The sequence below is a fragment of the Epinephelus moara genome, chromosome 2 (assembly GCF_006386435.1).
Source record: "Epinephelus moara isolate mb chromosome 2, YSFRI_EMoa_1.0, whole genome shotgun sequence".
In the NCBI taxonomy this organism is placed as follows: Eukaryota; Metazoa; Chordata; class Actinopteri; order Perciformes; family Serranidae; genus Epinephelus; species Epinephelus moara.
Window position 1 is genome coordinate 34,220,785 of NC_065507.1, and position 25,986 is coordinate 34,246,770.

The following is a 25,986-nucleotide window of genomic DNA, read 5'->3' on the forward strand; positions in this document are numbered from 1 at the left end:
GATTGATTGATTGATTGATTGATTGATTGATTGATTGATTGATTGATTGATTGATTATGACTTCATAATGAAATAAGGATTTCATTATGACATCAAAATAGAAGAAGGAACTAACGATGTTTTAATGGAATTTGGAAATAGTTTTGAGGTCATAATGATTGCACTGGAGTCTTATAGGAGCAAGATCTCATAATAGCTTAAGGGTCTCAATTATGATATATGGAATAAGGATCTTATTATGATGTCATAATGGAAAAAGAAACTAATTATGATGTCATAATGGAATACAGAACTAATTATGATGTCATAATGGAATACAGAACTAATTTTGATGTCATAATGGAATAAGGATGTAATTATGACATAATGGAATACAGACCTCATTATGACTTCACAATGGAATAAGGAACTAACTATGATGTCATAATGGAATAAAGATATCCTTATGATGTCATAATGGAATAAGGATCTTATGATGACGTCACAATGGAAAAAGTAACTAATTATAACATCACAATGGAATTTGGAACGAATCACGGTGTCATGGTGGAATTAGGATCTAATTATGACATAATGGAATAAGGAAATCGTTATGACTTCATAATGGGAGGAAATTATGTCATCATGACATCATAATGGAATAAGGAAGTAATTATGACGTCATAATAGAATAGGAATCTCATTATGACTTCATTCTAGAACATGGAAGTAATTATGATGTCATAATGGAATAAGGAACTGATTATGATGTCATCATCATGCCACAATGAAGACAAACAAAAAATGTCAGGTTCTCATAATGATGGTATCGGGGTCTTCCAGTGAAGACATCAGGATCTCATAATGGCTTAAGGGTCTCAATTATGACATCATAATGGCATACAGATCTCATTGTGATGTCAAAATGGAATAAGGATCTCATTATGATGTCATAATGGAATAAGGAACTGATTATGATGTCATAATGGGATATGGAACTACTTATGACATCATAATGGAATAAGAATCTCATTATGAAGTCATGATGGAATCTTCATTATGGAATGAGGATCTCATTATGATGTCATAACGGAATAAGGAAGTAATTATGACATCATAATGGAATTAGATACTAATTATGACATCATAATGGAATAAGGTATCCATTTTGACATCATAATGGAATTAGGATCTCATTATGCCTTCATAAAAGCATAAGGAAGTGATTATGCCTTCATAAAAGCATAAGGAACTGATTATGATGTCATAATGGAATAAGGTATCCATTTTGACTTCATAAAAGCATAAGCATCTAATTATGATGTCATAATCATGCAGCAATGAGGACAAAACAAAAATGTCAGGATCTCATAATGATGGCATCGGGGTCTTACAGTGAAAACATCAGGATCTCATAATGGAATAAGGATCTAATTATGACGTCATAATGGAATTAGGAACTAATTATGATGTAATAATAGAATTGGGATCTCATTATGACTTCATTATAGAATACGGAACTAATTATGATTTCATAATGGAATAAGGATCTAATTATGACGTTATAATGGAATTAGGAACTAATTATGATGTAATAATAGAATTGGGATCTCATTATGACTTCATTATAGGATACGGAACTAATTAGGACGTCATAATGGAATAAGGATCTAATTATGACATAGTGGAATAAGGAAATGGTTATGACTTCGTAATGGAATGAGGATCTCATTATAACATCATTATAGACCAAGAAAGTAATTATGACGTCCTAATGGAATACAGATCTAATTATGACGACAATGAGGACAAAACAAAAATGTCAGGCTCTCATAATGATGACACAAAGGTCTTAGAGTGAAGACATTAGGATCTCATGATGTGTCAATAATGACATCATAATGGAATAAGGAACTGATTTTCATGTCATAATAGGATACGGAATTAATTAGGACGTCATAATGGAATAAGGAAATTGTTATGACTTCATAATGGAATACAGATCTCATTATCACATCATAATACACTGAACAAAAATATAAACGCAACACTTTTGTTTTTGCTCCCATTTTTCATGAGCTGAACTCAAAGATCTAAAACATTTTCTATACACACAAAAGACCATTTCCCTCAAATATTGTCCATAAATCTGTCTAAATCTGTGTTAGTGAGCACTTCTCCTTTGCTGAGATAATCCATCCCACCTCACAGTTGTGGCATATCAAGATGCTGATTAGACAGCATGAATATTGCACAGGTGTGCCTTAGGCTGGCCACAATAAAAGGCCACTCTGAAATGTTCAGTTTTGCTTTATTGGGGGGGTCTGGGGGGTCAGAAAACCAGTCAGTATCTGGTGTGACCACCATTTGCCTCATGCAGTGCAACGCATCTCCTTCGCATAGAGTTGATCAGGTTGTTGATTGTGGCCTGTGGAATGTTGGTCCACTCCTCTTCAATGGCTGTGCGAAGTTGCTGGATATTGGCAGGAACTGGAACACGCTGTCGTATACGCCGATCCAGAGCATCCCAAACATGCTCAATGGGTGACATGTCCGGTGAGTATGCTGGCCATGCAAGAACTGGGATGTTTTCAGCTTCCAGGAATTGTGTACAGATCCTTGCAACATGGGGCCGTGCATTATCATGCTGCAACATGAGGTGATGGTCGTGGATGAATGGCACAACAATGGGCCTCAGGATCTCGTCACGGTATCTCTGTGCATTCAAAATGCCATCAATAAAATGCACCTGTGTTCGTTGTCCATAACATACGCCTGCCCATACCATAACCCCACCGCCACCATGGGCCACTCGATCCACAACGTTGACATCAGCAAACCGCTCACCCACACGACGCCACACACACTGTCTGCCATCTGCCCTGAACAGTGAAAACCGGGATTCACCCGTGAAGAGAACACCTCTCCAACGTGCCAGACGCCATCGAATGTGAGCATTTGCCCACTCAAGTCTGTTACGATGACGAACTGCAGTCAGGTCGAGACCCCGATGAGGACGACAAGCATGCAGATTAGCTTCCCTGAGACGGTTTCTGACAGTTTGTGCAGAAATTCTTTGGTTATGCAAACCGATTGTTGCAGCAGCTGTCCGGGTGGCTGGTCTCAGATGATCTTGGAGGTGAACATGCAATGCACGTGGCACCAGGACAGCCTAGGTCGCAGGTCAATGATTGACTTTGTAGTCGTATCATTTGACCTGCGGCCATATGATCTGGACACTCGGGTGAAGAGAAGAGCAGAACTGTCAACTGATCACCACCTGGTGGTGAGTTGGATCAGGTGGCGGGGAGGACGCCGGTCTGCCTCTGGAGTGGCAGACCGGGGTGGTGGTCCCCATCTTCAAGAAAGGGGACCAGAGGGTGTGTTCCAACTACAGGGGGATCACACTCCTCAGCCTACCAGGTAAGGTCCACTCCAGGGTGCTGGAGAAGAGGGTCCGGTCGATGGTTGAACCTCAGATTGAGGAGCAATGTGGTTTTCGTCCCGGACGCGGAACCGTGGACCAGCTCTTTACCCTCACCAGGGTGCTGGAGGGGGCATGGGAGTTCACCCAACCAGTCCACATGTGTTTTGCGGATTTGGAGAAGGCTTACGACCGTGTCCCCAGGGGCATCCTGTAGGGGGTGCTCCGGGAGTATGGGGTTGGTGGCCCCTTGCTAAGGGCCATCCAATCCCTGTACCGAAGGAGCGTGAGTCTGGTTTGCGTGGCCGGCAGTAAGTCGGACCTTTTCCCGGTGAAAGTTGGACTCCGCCAGGGCTGCCCTTTGTCATCAGTTCTGTTTCTAACTGGGTGGTGGAGGGTGTCAGGTTCAGTGACAGGAGGGTCTCATCCCTGCTTTTTGCGGATGACGTGGTCCTCCTAGCCCCATCGAACAGTGACCTTCGGCTATTGCTGGGACGGTTCGCAGCCGAGTGTGCAGCGGCTGGGATGAGAATCAGCACCTCCAAGTCTGAGGCCATGGTCCTCAGCCGGAAAAGGGTGGATTGCCCACTCCAGGTTGGGGGGAGGTCCTGCCTCAGATGGAGGAGTTTAAGTATCTCAGGATCTTGTTCACGAGTGAGGGTAGGATGGAGTGGGAGATTGACAGGCGGATTGGGGTGGCGTCAGCAGTGATGCAGGCACTTAACCCTTCCGTTGTGGTGAAGAGGGAGCTTAGCTAGAAAGTGAAGCTCTTGATTTACTGGTCGATCTACGTTCCAACCCCGCTGCTCCTCCACATCGAGAGGAGCCAGTTGAGGTGGTTCGGGCATCTGGTAAGGATGCCTTCCAGACGCCTCCCTTGGGAGGTGTTTCGGGCATGTCCAACCGAGAGGAGACCTCGGGGCCGCCCCAGGACAAGCTGGAGGGATTACATCGCCCGGCTGGCCTGGGAACGCCTCGGGGTTCCCTTGGAAGAGCTGACGGAAGTGGCTGGGGAGAGGACTGTCTGGGCTTCTTTGCTGAGACTGCTGCCCCCGCGACCCGGACCCGGATAAGTGGAGGACGACGAGTATGAGTACGATGACGAGTACGAATTCATTGCAGTATGGACGTGACGTTGTGGGTTTTTCAACTGCCGAAAAAAAAACTTATAAATGTGTTAAATAGTTATTGAAAGTTAGGCCTAATAAAATGCTACTTGAATTGTGTTGGCCAGAAATAATATTCAACCACATCATGATACAGAAATATGTATAAGTCTAGGCTGTAGAGGGACTGAAAATACATTTTATTATTGCAGCCTATCAGGCTCTGCAGTGTAATGGAGGAAAAAAGGCTGAAAACAAGAAAAGAACTTATTTTAATGGAAGTAAATACCCAATTTTTTGAGTTATAGTCCTGTCCATATTTATTTACAAACATTGAGGCCAACTGCTACTGAGATTAGACATTCACACACAGATGGCACATATATATTTTTGTACATAAAGAGAGATAAATGAGCCTTAATGATAATATGATACTAGACCGGCCTCTGGTGTCCCTACATCCAGTAGTGGGAGCACCACCGTTACTGCTAATCCCACCAGCAGTGGCAGGTTTGGGTTTCCTGTAGCAGACCTAAGAGGATGAACACCCTGAGCTGTCAACTCTGCTCTGTTTAGACTCCTTGTGCTGCCGTCTGTGGTAGCACCCAACCCTGCTGGAGCTGAACAGCCCAACCACAGAGCTCTTCTCTGAGGAAACCAAGAAACAGCTTGTGGAAGAGGAAGAAGCCCCAACTCGACCACCACAGCAGACCACTAAAAGACCAAGAAAAACAGCCCAGCTCTCATCATCCTGCCCCACCTCACAGTCCCCACCTCAGTCCCCACCTCACAGCCTCCTACACCCCACACCGGAAGAGCTTTAAAGGAGCTATATGTAAGAAATCTAAAGCAAATAGTTGTAAAATCATCCTAATATGTCACAGAGACTAAGGAATAATGTTCATATAACATACTGATCTCACCAACAACAATAGTACAGCCAGAATATTTGCATTTTAAAAAAATTTTTTACAATCCGCAAATCATGTTTATGTTTTGAATTTGTGTTTTGGCCTGTTGCGCCACCCACCGCCGTCTACCAGTCACGCAGTCAGAAGAGTCTCAGCATCAGTTACAGTTACGACTGAGCTACAGCAGTACGGCAAGGAGCATTAGCAGTGTCCCGGTACATAGCATTAGCAGCCGGCTCCTCCTCAGCTGTATCCCGGGAGCAGCGTTAGCAGCAGAGAAGCCGGACTTGCTCGAACGGTCCGCTGGAAAACCGAAGATCAAGGACGCGGCGATGCGGCCCTGCCACAGCAGCCACCCGTGGGCAAACAAATCAGTCTCCAGCATGCCGCTGTCCAGCAACCTCGAATCTGTAGGGGAGGGGGGGGACATGACTCGCGGCAGTATTTTGAAATTGAGTGCAGTAACCGTTTTGGCCACATTCTTACATGCAGCGCCTTTAACTGTCAGCAGAGCCCCCTCCCACAACAGCAGATAACCTATGCTACTGCTTTGGCTAGACCAGCTCCTCAGCCTGCACCCCACATGTTTCAGAGCTGAAAGGAGATTAAGCAGATGCTACACACTCTGTGCAGCAGACTACTAGTAAGGGCCCTGACTCACAAGGCTGACATTGGTCAATGTTGGCCGTTGGTGAACATCTGTTGACCTAGTTTTTGTGGTGTGTCCTGCACCATTGGCACTAGTCAGCCTTTGTCAGCTTTTCTCGGCCGATTCAGCAGGTTGAAACACCTTCCAAGACGGCAGAGCCCGTTAGTAAATAAAAAATCCCTCTGATTGGCAGTTCAGCTCAGGGCATGAGAAAGCAAACAGTGGCAGGTTTGGGCTGCCATTACATTGGTTAGATGCAGGACTGAGGGACTGTCCCCGGAGCCACTGCCGTCACAGTGAACGGTCAGTTCAACATGTGCCTGTTTACTTTGAGCTAACTTAGAACCAGCAGTTAACATCCAACTCTGAGCTGTTAAACGGTCCCAACAAACCAAACTGACAATGAAATGGCTCAACTCTGTCGTTAAACCCATTAACCGTTAGGTAGCGTTCACCTTGTGATGTTGTGAAACCTGTTAATAACCTTAAGGTAAAGTTAGCCTTGTGATGTCATTAAACCTGTAAATAACCGCTCAGTAACATTAACTTATACTAATAGTTAACCCTGTCACTGTGCATGTGTGTATGCAGGCACACTGCTGGATCCACTACTATCTCATGATAAACAGAGAGGGAGAAACAATGAATCAATACACTGCGTGCAGCTCTACAATAAAATCAGAGTTTACCCATTTTAAATAGTTTAAAAAAAATGGCAGGTCAGTATTCACACTGTGGCAAGCTGTCAATTAAATCAATGTATGGGAAACACAAAGCCTATATATTTGTATTGAGGGATGCACTCACTTCATTTACTTGTGTATAACACATGTCTGGTATGACAGATTATGCCAAAACATTTCATTTGAAATTTTAGACAAAACACTTTGTAAAGCCAAAAAAACAAAAAAACAGAAACCAGAAAGGAGAAATGTATATTCAATATTTTCTAATTTCATGATTTCACAAAGCCACCAAGATGGTACAATAACTCAACAGAATAATCAAATTAAATATTGCATAAAGCAGTAGCAGAGATGAAAAGGAACATTTTTAATATTTCTCAAAGATATTTTTTCTGTCTTTTAATAATAAGAAACCATTACAGTACACTTCAAAAACATGTTGAAATTATTTTATTTTTGACTACAAAAAGGGATGACTAAATGTGATTTTAGGCTTTAAGGAGAACTGAATATCATGTTCAAAGATGGTGCCCCATTCATTCCTTTTTTTTTTGGTCTATCTGATTTTGTTGCGTTTGTTGTTATTTTGGCATTCTACTGTGCTATGTCTGTATTTCTTCACACTAATTGTAGCCAGCCACAGGTTTTTCATCTTTATTTTCTTACAGAAGATTCATCATTATCACACAGGAACAAGCATGCTCCATCCTCCCTTTCAGACTTATTGCCTTTCACAATGAGCATTCATGTATTTCAGTTTCAGAGCAACCATACATTGTTCTTAATTTGCTGGTGAATATGAAACACATCTATTCATCACAGCAAAGAACATGACAACAGAAATTTCCCTCAAACATCTTACTATACAAAGACTCTCTCTGAAGTTTCTCCAGGATGTCCTTTCTTCATTTCTCTGTATATTTACTTTCTGATAATCTCGCTTCATTTTTGATTAAATAAACACATTTAAGTTATACATTACTCAGTTTCATTCAACAACATCCTATCAAAGGACTGCACTGAGATGCAGTCTGATATCTCTTGTCATTTGTAATAGCTAAGTGTGGACTCAAGTCCAAGTCATGTTACTCACAAATTTGATAACTTTAGACTCGACCTTAACACCAGTGACTTCTGACTTTATTTGGACTTGAACCTTTTGACATGAAGATACCTGATGCCTTTCCCCAAGCCTAAGCTGAACAGAAACTTACAAAGTTCCTCCTGTGGTGGTACTGGTTCATAGTGCTGTATGCAGGGGCACTGCCAGGGATTTTGGGCCTGATGAAAAGATATCACATTGGGCCCTGCACTTACTGTACGATATTTACTAACAATGAGTTGTGAAAATATGACACTGTGCAGACACACAAGCTACATTCTGCAAACAGTGGATTTCACTTCTTCATGTAAGACTGATACCTCTATAGAAAATGTGCTAAAGTTAATCTCTTACAGTTTAATGATAATGATAAAACTCCTATGTGATTCACAATGTTACCACAATAAAATTAACATAAAATAGCTGGCCTGTTTCCTCACTGAGAAGTGAAAATCAATGAAGACTATTACTTTGCCACAGGCACCATCTAGTGGACATACAGTACACATACTGTACTGCAAAAACTGCAGCCAGCCCCGGTGCCGCGGTGTATGGTGGGAAATATGGGATCAGGTAAGCTCCTCAGATGCGTCAATGCACGCGGACATAAGTGGACAAATGCAAGAAGTAGTGACACGCTGCCTTCAGAATAAATGCGTTAATTTTTTTTAATTTTTTTTATCTATTTGTATTGAGAAACGTGTTGAGTCCTACTGAAGTGAGACATACCTGTCAGATTATTGCACAGATGTTAAGTATTTCACAATTATTATTTTTTAATTAATTAATTATTATTATAATAATTATTATTATCATTGTTATTACCATTTATGTAGTTTTTGTTGTGCTATTGTCTCATATTATTGTTGCAACACAGTAGCACAAATTGCCAATTTACACATACGATTGAATTCAAAATATTGAAGCTTAAATAAAGAATATCTGATAGATTAGGTGTGCAGAACAGCCAGTGAGCCATGAGTTGAAATAGGGTCACTAAACAGATTATCATATTAGAGTCAAAATAAGTAAAAGTGGCCTATGTAAGAACTATCAGCAAATTGTATTAATTGTACAGTGGAATGTTCTCTGTGAGTGTTTTACTATTATATCTGATGTTTTTGGATTAACTGCTGCATTAATGTGTATGTTGCATTTTACTACCATAGATGTTAAATGCTGTGCTTATTTTAACTCCATGTACTGTTGGTATGTTTAATCTACAGCAATGCATCCTCTTCTATAAGATCATCATACGTTTGTTGTGTGGCTGCCCTGTGAGAACAAGGTCAACGTTTCATGGTGTCAGAAAAACAGCCCTGTTTTCAGCTTTGTAGGGTTTTGAAAGAGTTTATTTATCTAGTGAAGTAGAATTTTCTAAACACTTCATCTTTCAATTTATCAGAAAAAAATATCATTCAAAATCACCATATTTGGAGATTGGTTTGGTTGATTGGGTTTATACTGGACAGGAAGGGGATGGAAAATTATCATCTGAGAAGTAACTAAACCTGTCAGACAAATAGATTGGAGTAAAAAGTACAGTAGGCTATTTGCCTCTGAAGTACAGTACTAGTGCTCAGTTTCCACCACTGAAAATAGGAAATGACTCATAGGTGGCATATTATGCATGTAAACCATTCTTGGAACTTAAAATGTATGTATACTTTTACATACGTGGGTAGCGTTTGATAAGACCTTTACTTTGAAGGTGATAAGCGGAAGTTGCGCGTGTTGCTATGCTAGCTTGATGCTCTCCGTGATGACAGGAGGAGCTAAGAGCCGAGGAGGCAGCAGGTGAATCATTTACAGATCTCTACTTTTTACCGTCCCACCTGTTCAACAGTAAATAAACTGAAACATACTGGGAGCGGAAATGTTCCCTTGTATATGACCGGCTCCGCTTTCCAAATAGAAATAATAATATTATCTCAGAGTGGACGAAAAGACGAAACCACGCCGCCGGAGCCTGGACTTAGCAGGTAGGCTATAAATAACTTTTTGTTGATGTGGATCTGAAATGAAGCTGGCCTGCGTGTTTTGTCTGTGTGTTAATATCGTGTTTCAGAGCATAATCGTCAATCGTATGTGTTGTACAGTACAGCCGGTGATGTTTTCACCAAAAGATAAACACAGATATCACGTAATGTGACGCAGTCGTCATTATACCAGCGAAAAGGTTCGTGTTGGATTTAAATTTGCATAAAACAGCATTATTCCTGCCATGCTGGTAAACTGACCCTGAGGCCTGATGCGCCGCCCACAGTAAACAAAGCACATGCAGACTTGTGAGTGTCATCTATATGTGTGTTTTCATATGTTATTCACGCATAATGTTTCCTTAGTTGCTTGAAAATATTGGAAAAGAGATAGCATTTTGTTTATTGTTCTTTGACTTAAACCACTCAGCTTATATGTCATGTCACCGGATGGACAGGTGACATATGTTATGTAAATTTGTATTTTTTCATCCTGCATGTCCGTTTTCCTCATTGATTTGAGTGTATTATGAATAATTAAACAATGTGTAGGTTGTTTGTGACAGAATAAAACCAAAGTAATTTAACAGTTTGGATTAATGAACTGTTGGCATATTATGGATGTAACAATTGTGTTATATGCCCACTTCTCCTTTCAGATAAGAGGGAACTGAAAACCATCACATGTTTGTGTTTCGTGAAGTTGCTGACCATTTGGATTGTTTTCACTGTGTCGTTATTGTCACAGTCGTAATGTCAATAGGTCACTGTTACTGAATATTAGAGACAAAAGTGTTAAATGCCAATACTTGGATGCAAACCATATCTTAAACATCTTTGTCCCATATCCTTACTTTCATAATGAACTCATGTCTCATGACTGAAATGAATTTAATGAGTGAAATGAACAATAAATCACAGCTGTCATTAACAACCCCGATTCAAAAAATATTGCTGTGTAAAACATAAATAAAAATAGAATCCAGTGATTTGTGAATCTTTTTTGACCTATATTCAACTGAATATGGCACAGTGACAAGATATTTAATGTGTGATACACTATATTGTTTTTCTGTAAGTACACACTGATTGTGAATTTGATGCCTGAAACATGCTCCAAAAAACGTTAGTAAGTTTCTCAATGCACACTTGCAGGAATTTAGGGATTTCACAATCTACAGTCCCTATATCATCAAAAGATTTAGAGAATACAGAGAGATCTCTGCATATAAGGGCTCAGGAACACTTTGGAAAACCATTTTCAGTAAACATAGTTAGCTGCTGCATCTACAAATGCAAGGTAATACTCTACCATGCAAAGTGAAAGCCATGTATCAACAACATCCAGAAACACTGCTGACTTCTCTCAGCTCGAGCTCACCTGAGATGGACTGACAGAAAGTGAAAAAGTGTGCAGTGGTCTGACAAGTCCACATTTCACTGTGTCCTCTGGGCTAAAAAGGGAAAAGGACCATCCAGATTGTGACCATCTCAAAGTTCAAAGCCAGCATCTGTGATGGTATGGGAGAATGTAAGCGCTTATTCCATCATGGGTAACTTGTTCATCTGTGAAGGCTCCATTAACGCTGAATACAGGTTTTAGAGCAACATATGCTGCCATCCATATGACGTCTTTTTCAGGGACATCCCTGCTTATTCCAGCAACACAATGCCAAACCATGTTCTGCACGTGTTACAACAGTGTGGCTTCATTGTAAATGAGTTTGGATACTAGACTGGCCTGCCTGCAGTCCAGACCTGTCTCACGCTGAACATGTGTGGCATATTATGATGTGCAAAATATGGCATCCAAGATGCTGGACTATTGAGCCACTTAAGTCAGAAAGAATTTTATTTTCAACACTTCAACAATCAGTGTACTCAGTTCCCAAACTCTTACTGAGTGTTGTTAAAAGAAAGGTGGTGCAACACAGTAGTAAACATGCCCCTGTCCCCACTTATTGCAGGCATCAGATTCACAGTGTATATTTACAAAAAACAACAAAGTTTATCAGTTTGGACTTTAAATAATTTCTCTCTGTACTGTATTGAGGCTGCCATCACTACTGCTGTGCCATGACTTCCAGTACTACAGCTGCTATTACTATTGCTACTTCTTCTTCTACCAGTATTTTATTACTACTACTATTTTTACTATTGCTCTAAAATATTCTACTTCTTCTTCTGATACCACAATACTCACAGTGCTGTTACTGCAAGTCTTACTGCTACTATTTTCCACCAATTCTACTAGTAGTGTTTGTACTTTTGCTACTGCTTCTACTGCTGTTAGACCACCACTACTACAAGTACTGCTATAAAGACTTCTACCATTTATGTGTGCATTTTTGTGCTGTTCCCAGGTCAGTTGTTACAGGAGGAACCTCAGAGTGGGAGCCATGTTGTCGGCGGAGGAGATTCTGTGCAACACGCAGCAGGTGATCGCCGGGCTGGAGGCGCTGAAAGGAGAGAACCGTGGCCTGCTTGAGAACCTGCAGGAGGCTATTGAGAGCCTGCCAGTGCCTGAGAGTGGCAGCGTGGAGCAGGAGAAGAGTGACATCATCCGCCAATCACTGGAGAGGATAGAGCTGGGGCTGAGCGAGGCGCAGGTACAAATAGAATAGAGGCAAAGCCATAATGACCTATTTGTGTGGTAACTAACTCTTCTGTAAGACTGTGGCAGGTTGTAGCAACTTTTAGCCCATTGTTTTGGTTTAACAGCCCATAACCTGACTGTTTTAGTTCACTCTTACTGCTCTCATAGACACATTTTTGCCATAGCAGGCAGCTGTTTTTAGAGAAAAAGCTTTAAAAACCCACTGTGCACTACCTGCTCAGCAGCAAACAGCAGACAGGAAAACTGTATTTTAGGCAGGCACATCAAGTTTTAAAGGACCAGTGTGTAGGATTTAGGGAGATATATTAACAATGGAATATAATGTAATAAGTACGTTTTCTTTAGTGTATAATCACCTGAAAATAAGAATCAGTTTTTTATACCTTAGAATGAGCTGTCTACATTTACAAAGGGGGCAGGTCATTGCCCACAGAGTCCGCCATGTTGCAACACCATGTTTCTACAGTAGCCCAGAACGGACAAGCCAAACACTGGCTCTAAAAAGGGCCATTCACGTTTTTGCATTTTTGTGTCGGCCACTCTAGTTAGCAGCCCCTCTGCAAAGAGCCAAATAGCATCTGAAAAACAGTGATTTTTAGTGTGAAACGGCTTTATTCTGTGTTTTTACAGGTTTTAATCACCTGGTCTGTTTGTTTTGGGGAAGAAGAGACCTCTGCGGATAATTTGGCTTCCAGTAAAATCCCTCTTAACAATGAACACTGAAGGAATCCTAACCAGGAGTTAGGATTTCAGCCGGTTGAAATCTGCAATCCTCACTGCGATATGCTGCTTATTGCTACACACTGCTCTTTTAAAGTTAATTATCTTAATACTTTGATAAGTAAACACAATAATAAAATGGTTTAGAATAAAGGCTGACACGGTTATGATATTAAACTTTCTTAAAATTTATTAACTTAACTTATCGTAAAGGAAAGTTTTGTTTTTGTCCCAAGCATTGTTCAAACAATTTAAAGTAGAATAAGGTACATTAAAAGCCACCTACAAAGAACAGATAAACAGTTTAAAGTGAAAGTTTGTATTTAACATTAAAGGTGCATTTAAAAGAGTGCAGAAATGACAGTATGGACAAAATGCAGGATAGACCAAATCACTGTGGTGTTGTGGTGACAACAACAATTACTGCCAGGTAAACAACTGGCATTTGATATGAACTGGGGAGATATGTGAAATCAGCAAACTTGTTTATTTCTGTTGTCATTTTCAGCCATAACTGTAACGTTTAAAGATACATAGTTGAATATGGTGGTTCGACCTATCTGACGTGTCTGCTATGTTCTGTGTTGCTTTGCTAGTCTTTGATAAACCAAGTCAACCAGCACAGAAGATAAGTAGTATACTGCTGTGGATGGGGCCACAGCAAGACGTATTTTAGCCACCTAAAAATTCACTATCAGTTTAAGTGTACACCATATTTAGAATATTTTCTCCGCTTTACCTTACACATTAACTGATGGCAGCAGTAGACCAGCAAGGACTATGTTTGTCAGTGGAATTTGATGGCTTTTAGGTAACGACCTCAGTTCCCTATTGCAAAGAGCTGTCTGACAGCAAGATAAAGTGGTAAATATAGTGTACATTTACACTGATATTGATTTTTTTAGAAGGGCCTTTTTTAGGTGGCTAAAAAGTAAGTAGTTGAGGCAGTGTTTGCTTGGCACTGTTTCAAATCATGTATGTAACACAGTTTTTTGTTTTTTTCCCCTTGGAAATTATTGTAAACAAACATTGTTATTCACGTTTTTTGTCCCTCCAGGTGATGATGGCGTTGTCAGCTCACCTGGGTTCACTGGAGGCGGAAAAACAGAAGCTGCGCGCTCAGGTGAGTTTCTGCAGGATATGTTCATAAAGAAGAGAAAGATAAGTTAAGAGGTAATGAGTAGGTGGGAGGTTATCCGATGCCATGTTTTCTTGAGCTTTTTGGAAGTGTTTTATGAAATTAAACATAGAGGATTAATACTGACTCCACAATCCAACTGTTAAATCCTTTGTCGTGTTTTCTGTGGGGAGAGTTTGTAACATTTGTGCCACTTGAAAATTTGGGGTTTTTCTGTTGGTCATTCTGCTCTTCTTTCCTCCTTCTTTGTCCTTCATTTTCTTGTCCTCCTCCACCTGTCCTTTCCTTCTTACCCCTCTTCTGCTATCAATCTTTCCTTTCCTTAATCCTTTCTTCTTCTGTTTCTTCCCTTCACCCCCCCTTCCTTTCTATGTCACCTTTGCTTTCTCTTTCATTGTGTGCTCCTTCTCAGGTGCGTCGTCTCTGTCAGGAGAACCAGTGGCTGAGGGACGAGCTGGCAGGTGCTCAGCAGCGGCTGCAGGACAGGGAGCAGGAGGTGGTCACCCTGGAGGAGCAGAATAGACACTTGCAATTCATGTCCTCCATACGCAAATACGACCTGGAGGAGCCGCAGCTGGTGAGGAGACTACAATCTCTAGTACACACTTTTGTACTAGAGACTACAATCTCTAGTACAAAAGTGTCTGTGTGTCTGTGTGTTTGTGTGTGTGGATGTGTTCAGGAAGAGTTTGCTGTAAATACTTCACTGGCCAACTCGCTGTTCAAGTAACAAAGGATCAAATGTGGAGAAGTCTGCTCTTTATTTAACCCATTTTGGTGCATGGCTTTTATCTGGATGTTCTATGTGTATATTTAGGAAAACTAGGCTGGAAATACAAACTTGATCCGACTAAAACCTAAGAAAGGTTTTAATGAGTTTTTATAGGTGAAGTCAAGACAGACACATTTACAGTACATTTACAGTACATGCACAAAATATTACAGTTTTTCCAATTATTCGAAAAAGACAATATTCCAACTAAGCTGTTTACATGGCTCATGAAAAAATGAATAATTCCCAGGCATACGAAGATTAACCTGTCCTAATCAACCAGAACAGGACAGGTTTATCAGGTCTCTGATAACTTAAGAACCAGACTTTCAGGAGGTTTTTACCAGGAGCTGAATTATCTGCAGAGGTCCCTTCCTCTCCAAAACAAGCGAACCCAGTGATTTAAACTGGTAAAAACACTGAACAAAGCAGTGTCACATTAAAAAAAAACAGTATTTTACCGACGCTGTTCATTTTTGAGAGGCTGCTAACTACGGTGGCTGACATGAAAATGTGAATGGCCCTATCTAGAGCCAGTGTTTGGTTTGTCCATTCTGGACTGCTGTAGAAACATGGTGGTGCAACATGTGGACCGAGTCCCCACTCCCTATGGAGATATAAATGGCTCATTCCAAGGTAACAAAAACATAACAATTCTTATTTTCAGGTGATTATACACAAAAAAAGAAATCTGCCAATTAATCCCCCTAAATCCTACACACTGGACATTTATATCTGTTTGTGGTTTTGTTGCTTCACCGAAATATTTTCAAAAAAGCTCCAATAAGCTGCAGACTTGGTGATATTTCCCTGTAGGTTTGTCACTGTGAAACACTCGTTTTACATTACACACAGTTTGAATATTTGTTAGCATTGATAAGTTGGGATTTAATAATGGAGATTGTGTGTGTGTTTCTCACCTCAGGATGACAAAGACACGTCTTCCACCAAGGAGTCTCTGGATGACCTCTTTCCCACTGAGGACGAAGAACAGTCTCAGAGTAAGACTTTACAGTCGCTCTACAGTTTGCTTTTCAGTCATTCGCAGCCTAAATGTGAAATTCTCATGTTTATGTAAAAACGAAGAAACGTCAAATGTTAATGGGTTAGCATCATCACAAAATAATTTCCAGTCACTTTCTTTTTTCCAGGATGTTGTAAGAAGTATCTAAAGCTCAAAAAAATACAGAAATGTTCCTGGAATTTTGGTGAACTGATCCTTTTAATGCTACAATGAGCTCAACATCACGCATGTTGTTTGTGTGTAAATGTATTACTTCAACAGAGGTGTGCAACTGATAAACAGTGTGACAGTCTTCATTCTCCATGGATAGTCTCAGAGTGTAACTGTAACTTCACATACAGCAGAGACATTTCAAGCTCTGATGTCAAATTTTAGTATCTACATCATCATGCAGTGATAATGAGTTTGCACATTAGGAATCTCTTCAGATTAAAGCATGATTTTAAAATGATTTCCTCATTCAGCTCTATTTGTTTTTTAAAAGCAGGCAAAGAATTTATTTGTTAATCTTGTATGAAATGATCTTGTATAACAGCATCTTCTTTTTCTAAAAATGCAACATGAGTGCAGTCACACCATGACAACAAAGATGGCACTTTTTTTATTGCAGCTAGTCAAGCAAGCAAGTCAATCTCTGACAGATCTTAAAAGGAATACTTCACCCACAAAATATAATTTGTGTATCAGTTACTCATCCCGTGTTATGTTGAATTCATGAGGAAAACATTGTTTTACTTGTCACCACAGTCAACGAAGAATCCAAAAACAGAGAAAATTCTTGCTGAATTAAAGTCATTGGTGATCACGTTTAACATCAGCAAAAATATCATGCACCTGTGCTCTTTGCTATTTCTATGGAAGTGGTTTAAATATCACGTATTTAGCAAAAAACATGTATTTGGGAAGTAGTAAGCATATGACTGGATAAATGAGACTTTGATTATACTGTGTGAGAGTTTGTAAACAGGTGCTTTGATAAAGACTTGCTGTTGTTAAACATGGTCGCCTAAGACTTTAATTCATGAAGAAAGTTCACCTTTTTTGGATTCTTCATTTACTGTGGAGGTATGTGAGGAAAAACAAAGTTTTCTTCCTGAATTCAACGTAACACAGGCTGAGTAATCAATGTACAAATGATCCTATAAGGTTCATTAAAAGAATATATGATAATTGTAAAACAATTTCAGTTAATGTATCTGATGTCATTAATTTAACTGCATTCATTTGATGTGATTCAAACTCAAACTTGTAATTGATTGCTTATGTTCAGTCCAAGCTTGTACCAAATTCTCTTTTTCAATTTTTTTTTATTTGTCTGTTTACTGCTGTTCAGTGTCCCAGCCTCACCACAGCAGTGCAGCAGCTGCAGCCCAGCAGGGCGGCTACGAGATTCCTGCCCGCCTTCGAACACTGCACAACCTGGTCATCCAGTATGCATCCCAGGGACGGTACGAAGTCGCTGTGCCACTTTGCAAACAGGTGAGAGGGGCGTTCACCTCTAACTGCTCCCCCCTGTATAGTATCTTGTAACTGGTGAGTTAAAAGTCCCCAAATCCAGTTTTCAACATCCAGCCTGCTTCTCCAAAGATAACACACTGGACTGTTATGTCCTTGCAGGTGTTATGCCCAAATAACAATTGAATTGCTCTCAGTCTGACTGCTCAGCTTGAGAGTTCAGAAATGAAAGGGAAATGCAGTTTTTTAAAAATGTTAATCATTTTGTTCATATGCCTTAAAATGTCTTATTTTATGTCTCTACAGGCTTTGGAAGACCTGGAGAAGTCCTCAGGCCACACCCACCCAGATGTTGCCACCATGCTGAATATACTGGCGCTGGTGTACAGGTAAGACCAGTTACCATGGCAACAACAGTTAGATAAAGATTATCACCCCCAAAATTGATAATGCCCTCTATTCATACATATATATTTGATACTGATGACAGTATTACTCAGCAAATTATTTCTTACAACTTGTAAGAAATTTTCTAAGAGGTTTTTAGGAGCTCTGACAGGTGTCCACTTTGTGTTTAAGTTGCTGATTAATGTATTGTATAACATTATTTTGCTGACATCTGCGTATTTATATGTCACCCTTTTCATCAGTACCAAAACTACAAACTTATTGGTTACACCTTTTCTAAACTCAAAGCTCTTTTATAGAATAAAATGAGCAGAAACAAAAAATAGGTATTCAACAAAGCGATGTTCCTGCACTTAGACCAAGAAACTCTATTTCCCACAACCAGGCGATTTTATATGAGAAGTTTATTTTGAGGTGACAAACAGTGTGACGTGATTATCTCCACAGAGACCAGAACAAATACAAAGAAGCAGCTAATCTGCTAAACGACGCATTGGCAATAAGAGAGAAAACTCTTGGAATGGACCACCCGGCTGTAAGTTAGCCTCCTTTAATAAACCAGTTGCAGTCTCAGACATCTTGAAATGAAACAGTTCACCACACACTGAATCCCACCTGGAATAAATTGTGTTTGTTTTTACCTTTTGTTGTATTTATTTTGCTCGATTTTCAATCATTATTTTGTTTTATCAATTGAAATCATTTTTTGGCATCAGTGTTTAGTCCTTTAGTACTGTTGTTTATGTCACCCAAAAATATCTGTATTTTTAAGTTTGTTTGATGTGGGACTTATGGAGTTGGTATGTAATGTACAATGTTTGTGCAGGTGGCAGCAACGCTCAACAACCTGGCAGTGCTTTATGGGAAAAGAGGAAAATACAAGGAAGCAGAGCCGCTGTGTAAGAGAGCTCTGGAGATCAGAGAAAAAGTAAGAAAACACACACATTTGTGTTATTACACTTGGGAGGACCCACAGCGTTTGTACAATTCCTAATGACTTTACTTTAACTTTTTTATGGCTTTTCTATACTATGAGAAAGAAAAGAAAAAATAATATTTTTTTTGTCCTCACAGCATATTTTTTTATTTCCGAACACCCCCTCAGGTTCTTGGTATAGACCACCCGGATGTTGCCAAGCAGCTGAACAACCTGGCTCTACTGTGTCAGAATCAGGGGAAGTACCAGGAGGTGGAGCAGTATTATGAACGTGCTCTGCACATCTACCAGAGCAAACTGGGACCAGACGATGCCAATGTGGCCAAGACAAAGAACAACCTGGTGAGAGGAAACCTTCATGCACAATTAAATGTGGCTGACATTCTGCGTTTTTACATTTTAGTGTGATACCTCAATGTTTCCATGTTTTCCTCTCTGAGTTTATTTCAAATTTAAAAGAGTTTCAAGGCGATGAAAATTAGAAAATAAATTATGAATATTACTTTTGCACAAAATGAAGTGTGAACGCTGCTAGTGGAAGTAGATCTAATTTTACAACATATTTTGCCTCTTTCTTGTCGCTCAAACCTTCTCTTTTACACTCATCCATGTCTTTGTTCTTCTTCAGGCATCATGCTATCTTAAGCAGGGGAAATACAGACAAGCTGAGGCTCTTTACAAAGAGATCCTGACCAGAGCACATGAAAAGGAGTTTGGATCTGTAGAAGGTACAAAACAGCAGCAGTTATAATAATCTGTTGTGGACTTCCCTTTTAGTTTTATTACGTCTGCCACCACATGCTGTATTTTACAGTGTTTTTAATGAGACCTGGGGAAAGTGATGTGTCCCCTTGTTATTGATTATGATGAAAGTTGCAGTGAGTGCATGACCACAAAAAAATCAGTTTTACCTAATATCTAAAACCAGTACTTTTCTAGTGAAAACAGGCAAGCTAAATGCTGTTTGTATCACAGATACATTTCTGGTTCAACTTTTTGCATCACAGTGGACAATTATGTGGTCTGTGGAGATGCACTTTTCCTTATAGGTTCTCAGTAATGGCTTGAGGTGTAATTATTTCACTTTTGTCCAACAGCAGCCTCTGTGGCCACAGGTAACTACAGGATGATGGTACATGCTAAAATACAGTGTGGCATGAGTAGAAAAAAGTCATCAGGTTGGCAAAGTGATGCACATATACATACTTAAAGTACGTATTTAAAGTTTGCAGACATTAGTCACATTAACCTTAAGACTTGGCAAGGCTTTAGCAACAAAACTTTGTGAGCGATTGAGCAATTGAACTACGCAAAAGGGAGTTCAGTTGCTCATGAATTCAACTTTTCATTTAGATGACAAAAAGTCTCTCAAAAGTTACATAGTTAGGTAAAAAATTCTGAAAAGTAAAATCTAGGTTGTGAACACCTTATTTTTTATCAATGACAGACAGAGAGTAAGTTAATAATGTTAAAGTAATACTAGAGAAAACATTTGTGTTAATCTTCAGGTGATGATCAAATCCAAGTATGTGTACACAAATAAGTAAGTGCATTGCTCTAAATGTACTCACATAAATAGATATAACAGCTAGGACAACAAAGCTGGACAAATAAAGGTAAAACATAGACATGACTATTATGAACATGAGTATGTGAAAGAATAGGTGTTTTATATGAATATTATATGAATGTATAAATAGCACTAATGACCAACAATAGAAATAAATAAATGGTGAATGGACACACATGAACTGGATGATTATGTACAGTATGCAGATGAATGTATGTATGCGTAATCCTAAATACATGATTTAGGAAACAAAAACACCAACACAGAGAGCTTGTTTTTGCAAACTGCATATTCATACACTGGTTTGCTGCCGTTTGTCATTCTGTCTATTTGTCCATCCCCCAGGCGATGGTCGTCCCAGTTGGTCCGGTGCTGAGGACGGTTGCTCCGGACAGGACGGACTCAGTAACCTGAAGCGCAGCGGCTCCTTCACCAAACTCAGAGAGTCGATACGCAGAAGCAGTGAGAAACTGGTCCGCAAGCTGAGAGGAGTTGGAATGGAGGAAGCAACCCCGAGGAATGCTGGGTAATACTCTGTTAGAAAGTCTTACCTGTAGGTGAAACTGCGGACGTTTTTGGCTCATGGATGGGCTCTTGATTTTGTCATGGAGGTTTACTAATCAAAGAAACATCTCTATATTAATTAACAAACACAAGTGATGCTGGTGTGAATTGTCCAAAAATATATAATATAATAATGTTTTTTTTAGAACACTTTTTAAGAGTTCATTATGATGTTGTGCCCTGTTTTCAGGATGAAGAGGGCAAACTCTCTGAATGTGCTGAATGTTGGAGCCAGAGAGAGTCAGGACGGCACCCAGGTGAGCAGACTATTGGTGATTTAATCCGTTTAACAGCAATGTCCTGCTTATGCTTTTAGTAGTAAATCAGCCAGGTTCTCAAAGTGTTGAACTGATTGATGTATTTGGTGGTAAATTATTATCGTTGTGGTGTTTCTATCCTGTGCAATGTAGATTTACATCCTTGAAAATGCAGATTGTTATCAAAGACACAGACCATAAATATTACTAGTGGTGGAGGAAGTATTTAGGTCCTTTAGGCTCCATGTCCACCAAAGCCTTTTTTTTTCCAGTTAAAAATGACAAGCCCTCCTGAGGAAACACCCAGCTTGGAGAGCTTGAGAGCTATACTATGACTTCTTTTTATGACACATTATACTATGACATTTTCATGACATACTATTGCCTCATCTTGCTGTTACTATGCAGCTCTCCCAGTGCAGGAATTAAACAATATACTGGCCACAGGAAAAGAAAAAAAGAAAAAGAAAAAACACTGTACACTTTTATCAAAAGTACTAATGCCGCACTGTAAAATATTCCACAAAAAGTAAAAGTCTTCATTGACAATGTTACATATAATTAGGAGAATGCACTTAAACAGAAAATGCACTGCAGGAATCCTGAAGTTATATTTAACATCTTTTATGAGACTCTCTTCGAACATTTTAAGACCTCGAGGTCTAACTGGATTGTAAGATAGCACAGCTAAACTGAATAGTTGTGATAATTCCCTGGACCTCCGTATCAATCCAACATAATTCAGATAGACAGGGTGGGAACAAAGCACAGGAGAATGAATTGAGTGACTAACCGAATGCAAAGTTCATCATACATTGTCAGTGCTGCACGTGTCCCAACAACTTTAACATAAATTACAGTTGTAGTCCTCATGAAATGATTAAAATGCCTTTGTCTTTGGTTGTACATCCAATCACAGAGATCTGCAACACTTAAATATCCATTGTGATTGTTTTGTTCCTCAGTCGAGCCGTTTGACAAATGTCCGAGGCCTGAGCTCCAGCACGCAGAGCCTGACAAGACGAGGTTCACTCGGTGGTACCAGCTAACACACACACACACACACACACACACACACACTTCCATACAGTACCACTCAACAGATAACAGATGTTGGCACATTTATCGCTCATATCAGATGTCTGACACCAAAGTGGATTCCCCACTTTCAGTCCCCTGAAGAAAAAAATGGAGATAGCTGTCACAACTGAAGACGATGACGACAAAAGTCAAACAAATTTCTTAATCATGACTAATTTAAAAAACTAATGTCAAACCAATGTTTTCTTTGCCACCGAGGAAATTTTACAGTACAATATAACATGTTTGTCTCTGGTAATGACAAATGTGTCCAAAAAGTGTGGTCACATTTCGACTCCACCTTCACATATCAGCATTGCACTAAAACCTTTTCTTCCTGTTCACTTGAAGTTCAATATCATTCCTTCCTGGTTTTGGATTAGACACAAACTCAGCTTCCTGATCTCAAGTTACCTATAACCTTCAAAATTAAAGAAAAAACATAATTTAGACCACCAACATTTCACTGTAAGAAAAAGTTTTATGGAAGTTTTACATTTCTGTATTTAAACCTGACCATGTCATTTGCAGGTTAACAAACATTAACAATAATACAATTAATTTTACATTGGACATATTAGGTGTTTCCTTTTAGGTACATTTGTTAACGTCACTGAAAAACCTATTAACTTTATTTATGTTTTTAATCTTAGGCATGTTGACATAACAGATTATCTTTTATAAATCCTCTTGAGAAGCACAGGGATGTGAAGTTGTTTGCACAATGATCAAAACGTGATGTGTTTGTCAAAAAGTACATGTTACATTTGTTTTACGGGGGAGAAGTTAAGCTATGAAGTTTAAAATGTTGAAGAAGTTATTTAAATGTGTTTTGCCTTTACAATGTGCAGGTCATTCCAATTATATTGTTAAAGCTAATGAAAAAACACAAATGTTTACTTCAGCTGTTTTGCGCCACAGTCCAGTTTTGTCATTCCATATTTTGAGAGTAAGGACCAACTTTTTTAATTTAAAAAAAAGAAGAAGAAAAAAAACACCAGCTGTTCAAAATTAACACACGTATGTATATATTTTTAAAGATGGCTCTCCTAAAAGATGGATATTTTTGCACATTGTGAGTTATTATGTTTTCAATCAATCAAACTCTCAAACTGAAAATCAATCGACACTTCAATTTTAATGGTACACACTTCAAAATTCAGCAGTTATGTGTTTGTTGTGAGCTTTTAATAGTCAGTTCAGAAAATAGATATAAGCTATCTGGATACCCAAAGTTACTGCTGTGTGCCTGAGTCAGTGTTGATGACTCCCAACTGGCCTTGGAATAAAGTAGAACGGATGGTTTGGATTTTTTCAGTGGGGTTGTATAAGGTATTTATCCATAGTCAGTGTGTTACCTATAGCAGATGGCGGTCTGCACGCCCCTAATTTCGAGAAGAAGGCAGGAGTACCGACACAGATGCTAAGCAATGTACTGCTTTTCAATATCAGTTTAAGTGTACACTATATTTAGGTACTAAGGCAATTATATTCATCTGTGCTCTCTTCACAGCCATCAGATTCCTTTGACAAAAACAGTCATTTTATGTTAAAGAAAACAGGAGCCACTAGCCTACCACTGCCTCAATCAGTTACTTTGTGTTATTGTGTGACTTTGGTATTTTCAAGGGTTAGTTTGGATTCACCAAAGTCACACAATAACACTAACTAAGTGAGTCTGGTGGCTTTGAAGAGAGTGATATACAGCTTCAGTTCCCTGTCAGAAAGTGTTGTCTGATGGATAGGTAAAGTGGTGAAAATATTCTAAATATAGCGTATCCCCACTGTATTATTTAATTTAATTCAGCTAAAAATACAGAGGCTCACCTTACTATTAAACTTGTATGTAGTGCACATCACATGCCACCAGAGGTCAGTCTCTACTGGTAGGACTTTCTACTATAGGACTTTCAACAACAGCCCAGCAATTACAGAGAGACCACAGGAAAAACATCTAACTCCATGAAATAAGGGTTTATTTTGACCAAACCAGAGTTGTGCTGCACACAAATACTGGCAAAACATGAATTCATAAAGTGTATGGTTGAATTTCTCTGTTATGTTTAAGAATATACCTTTCTTGACATTTTGTGAATTTATATTGTTTATTAGGCTGAAAAAGCTGAGAGAGCTTGTGAAATGTAGTGACCTCACTGGTTGGGGAATGGGGCTGGGGGTAGGTTGTGCCAAGGGCTTTCTACTAGAATGGGAATTCTTGGTTATGGGTAAAGAAAAGTCTTGGTTTGGGCTTGCTGGGACAATACCTTCCAGGAACACTTATCCCATGTGCTCATACAACCCCACCTCAAAAAATACCAACTATCCCTTAAAGTGACTCACTTGAACTAAGACAGAGCTGTTCCATTTACTCAAAGCTAGTCTTTTCGCACCCCACGGTCGTATCAAAGACGAAGTGGAAGACTATGTTATTTGACAGATGTTACAGCATGACTGGATACAAAAAGGCAAATTTGTGTCTGTGTAGGTTCAAAACGTTTTAGCAAACAAGCTTAGACAAGCCAAATAGACACAATCTGCCCCAAGACAAAAGCAGACATACAAAGGTTGGTGGGTTACCTGTGAAGACAGTCAAAACACCCATAAGCTAAAGTGCAAACCAGATATACAAGGGGTAAATGTTTCGTTTCTATCTGCCCCATACTGGTAAACGTAGCTTACTGTAGCATGACTGAACAATTTAGAGGCACAGATAGCTTCTCAAATATGTATATATCATCTATGCTTATTCACTGAAATGCCTGAAATCCATAACTTACTGCAACTCACTATAATGAAGAGTAAGCTAGCTTTTAATAAGTCATGCTGATTTCCTTGTGCTCTTTTTATGTGTTACAAGAATTACTTGAACTTGTTGCTGAGAACTTGGGATTTAGTGGCATGACTGTAACATTGCGTGAACAAATCATACATGGGTTCTTCCTTTTTATGTTGACCATCGAATTCATTTTACATACTCAATTAATCCTCAGGAATGTTTAAAGTGAGATACGGACGCTAAAAACTGAGTGCTGCTGGTAAATCTTGGCTCCCTGAAAATGATGTTACCAACTGACCCTCTTGAATTTTATTCCATAAAACTCCTCTTTAAGCTAACTTACTTTTTCCTGTTGCTCATTCAAACAAACATACTGTACATTTTTTTCCATGATGGAGAACTACTGATTGTACATCTTCTGTGGTAGATGTCACTACTGTGTGATGTAAGGGCTGAAAATGTTAGTTACTGTAGAAACTACAGTCTGTTAATGAACTTTGGAAAAATGTTACATTTAAAATGAAAAAAAAAAAAATGTAGAAAATGGACTTTACATATATATGTATCTCCTGATGCTGTGTTTATTCTGATAAATATGAACATTTGTGTTTTTTATTTGCAAACTTGAGATGAAATAAATTACAATGAGATGTTTAATGGCCTTGTATATTTTTAGTGCGTGTTGTTGCATGGAAATATTGCTTTTATGTCTTTTTGGGTGTGACAAGTACATTTTTTTTTTTAAAAAGGCTGCTTTAATTTCCTGCTTGAATAGCTACTGTAGAGTCAAACTGTTTCTGTAATAAGTTAGGATATTTGTCTCAGACTTGTC

At 39.3% G+C, this 25,986-nt stretch overlaps 1 protein-coding gene across 1 annotated transcript; it reads left to right on the forward strand.

Moving 5' to 3' along the window:
• Window positions 1-9,627: 9,627 nt before the first annotated feature.
• klc3 (kinesin light chain 3) lies at window positions 9,628-25,805 on the forward strand. The gene is made up of 14 exons (XM_050064687.1): window positions 9,628-9,839; window positions 12,200-12,445; window positions 14,231-14,296; window positions 14,724-14,888; window positions 16,009-16,084; window positions 17,441-17,586; window positions 17,869-17,951; window positions 18,418-18,505; window positions 18,797-18,898; window positions 19,076-19,249; window positions 19,536-19,635; window positions 20,823-21,003; window positions 21,232-21,298; window positions 22,264-25,805. The coding sequence occupies exons 2-14, from the start codon at window positions 12,236-12,238 to the stop codon at window positions 22,345-22,347; spliced, it is 1,542 nt and encodes a 513-aa protein (XP_049920644.1). The 5' UTR covers window positions 9,628-9,839; window positions 12,200-12,235; the 3' UTR covers window positions 22,348-25,805.
• The last annotated feature ends 181 nt before the right edge of the window (window positions 25,806-25,986 follow it).

Bases quoted from the DNA above. Each gene is read 5' to 3' on its own strand.
- klc3 (XM_050064687.1), top strand. From the start codon at position 12,236: ATGTTGTCGGCGGAGGAGATTCTGTGCAACACGCAGCAGGTGATCGCC. The intron at 12,446-14,230 runs GTACAAATAGAA...TTGTCCCTCCAG, and splicing joins TGGGGCTGAGCGAGGCGCAG to GTGATGATGGCGTTGTCAGC. The intron at 21,004-21,231 runs GTAATACTCTGT...CCCTGTTTTCAG, and splicing joins GCAACCCCGAGGAATGCTGG to GATGAAGAGGGCAAACTCTC.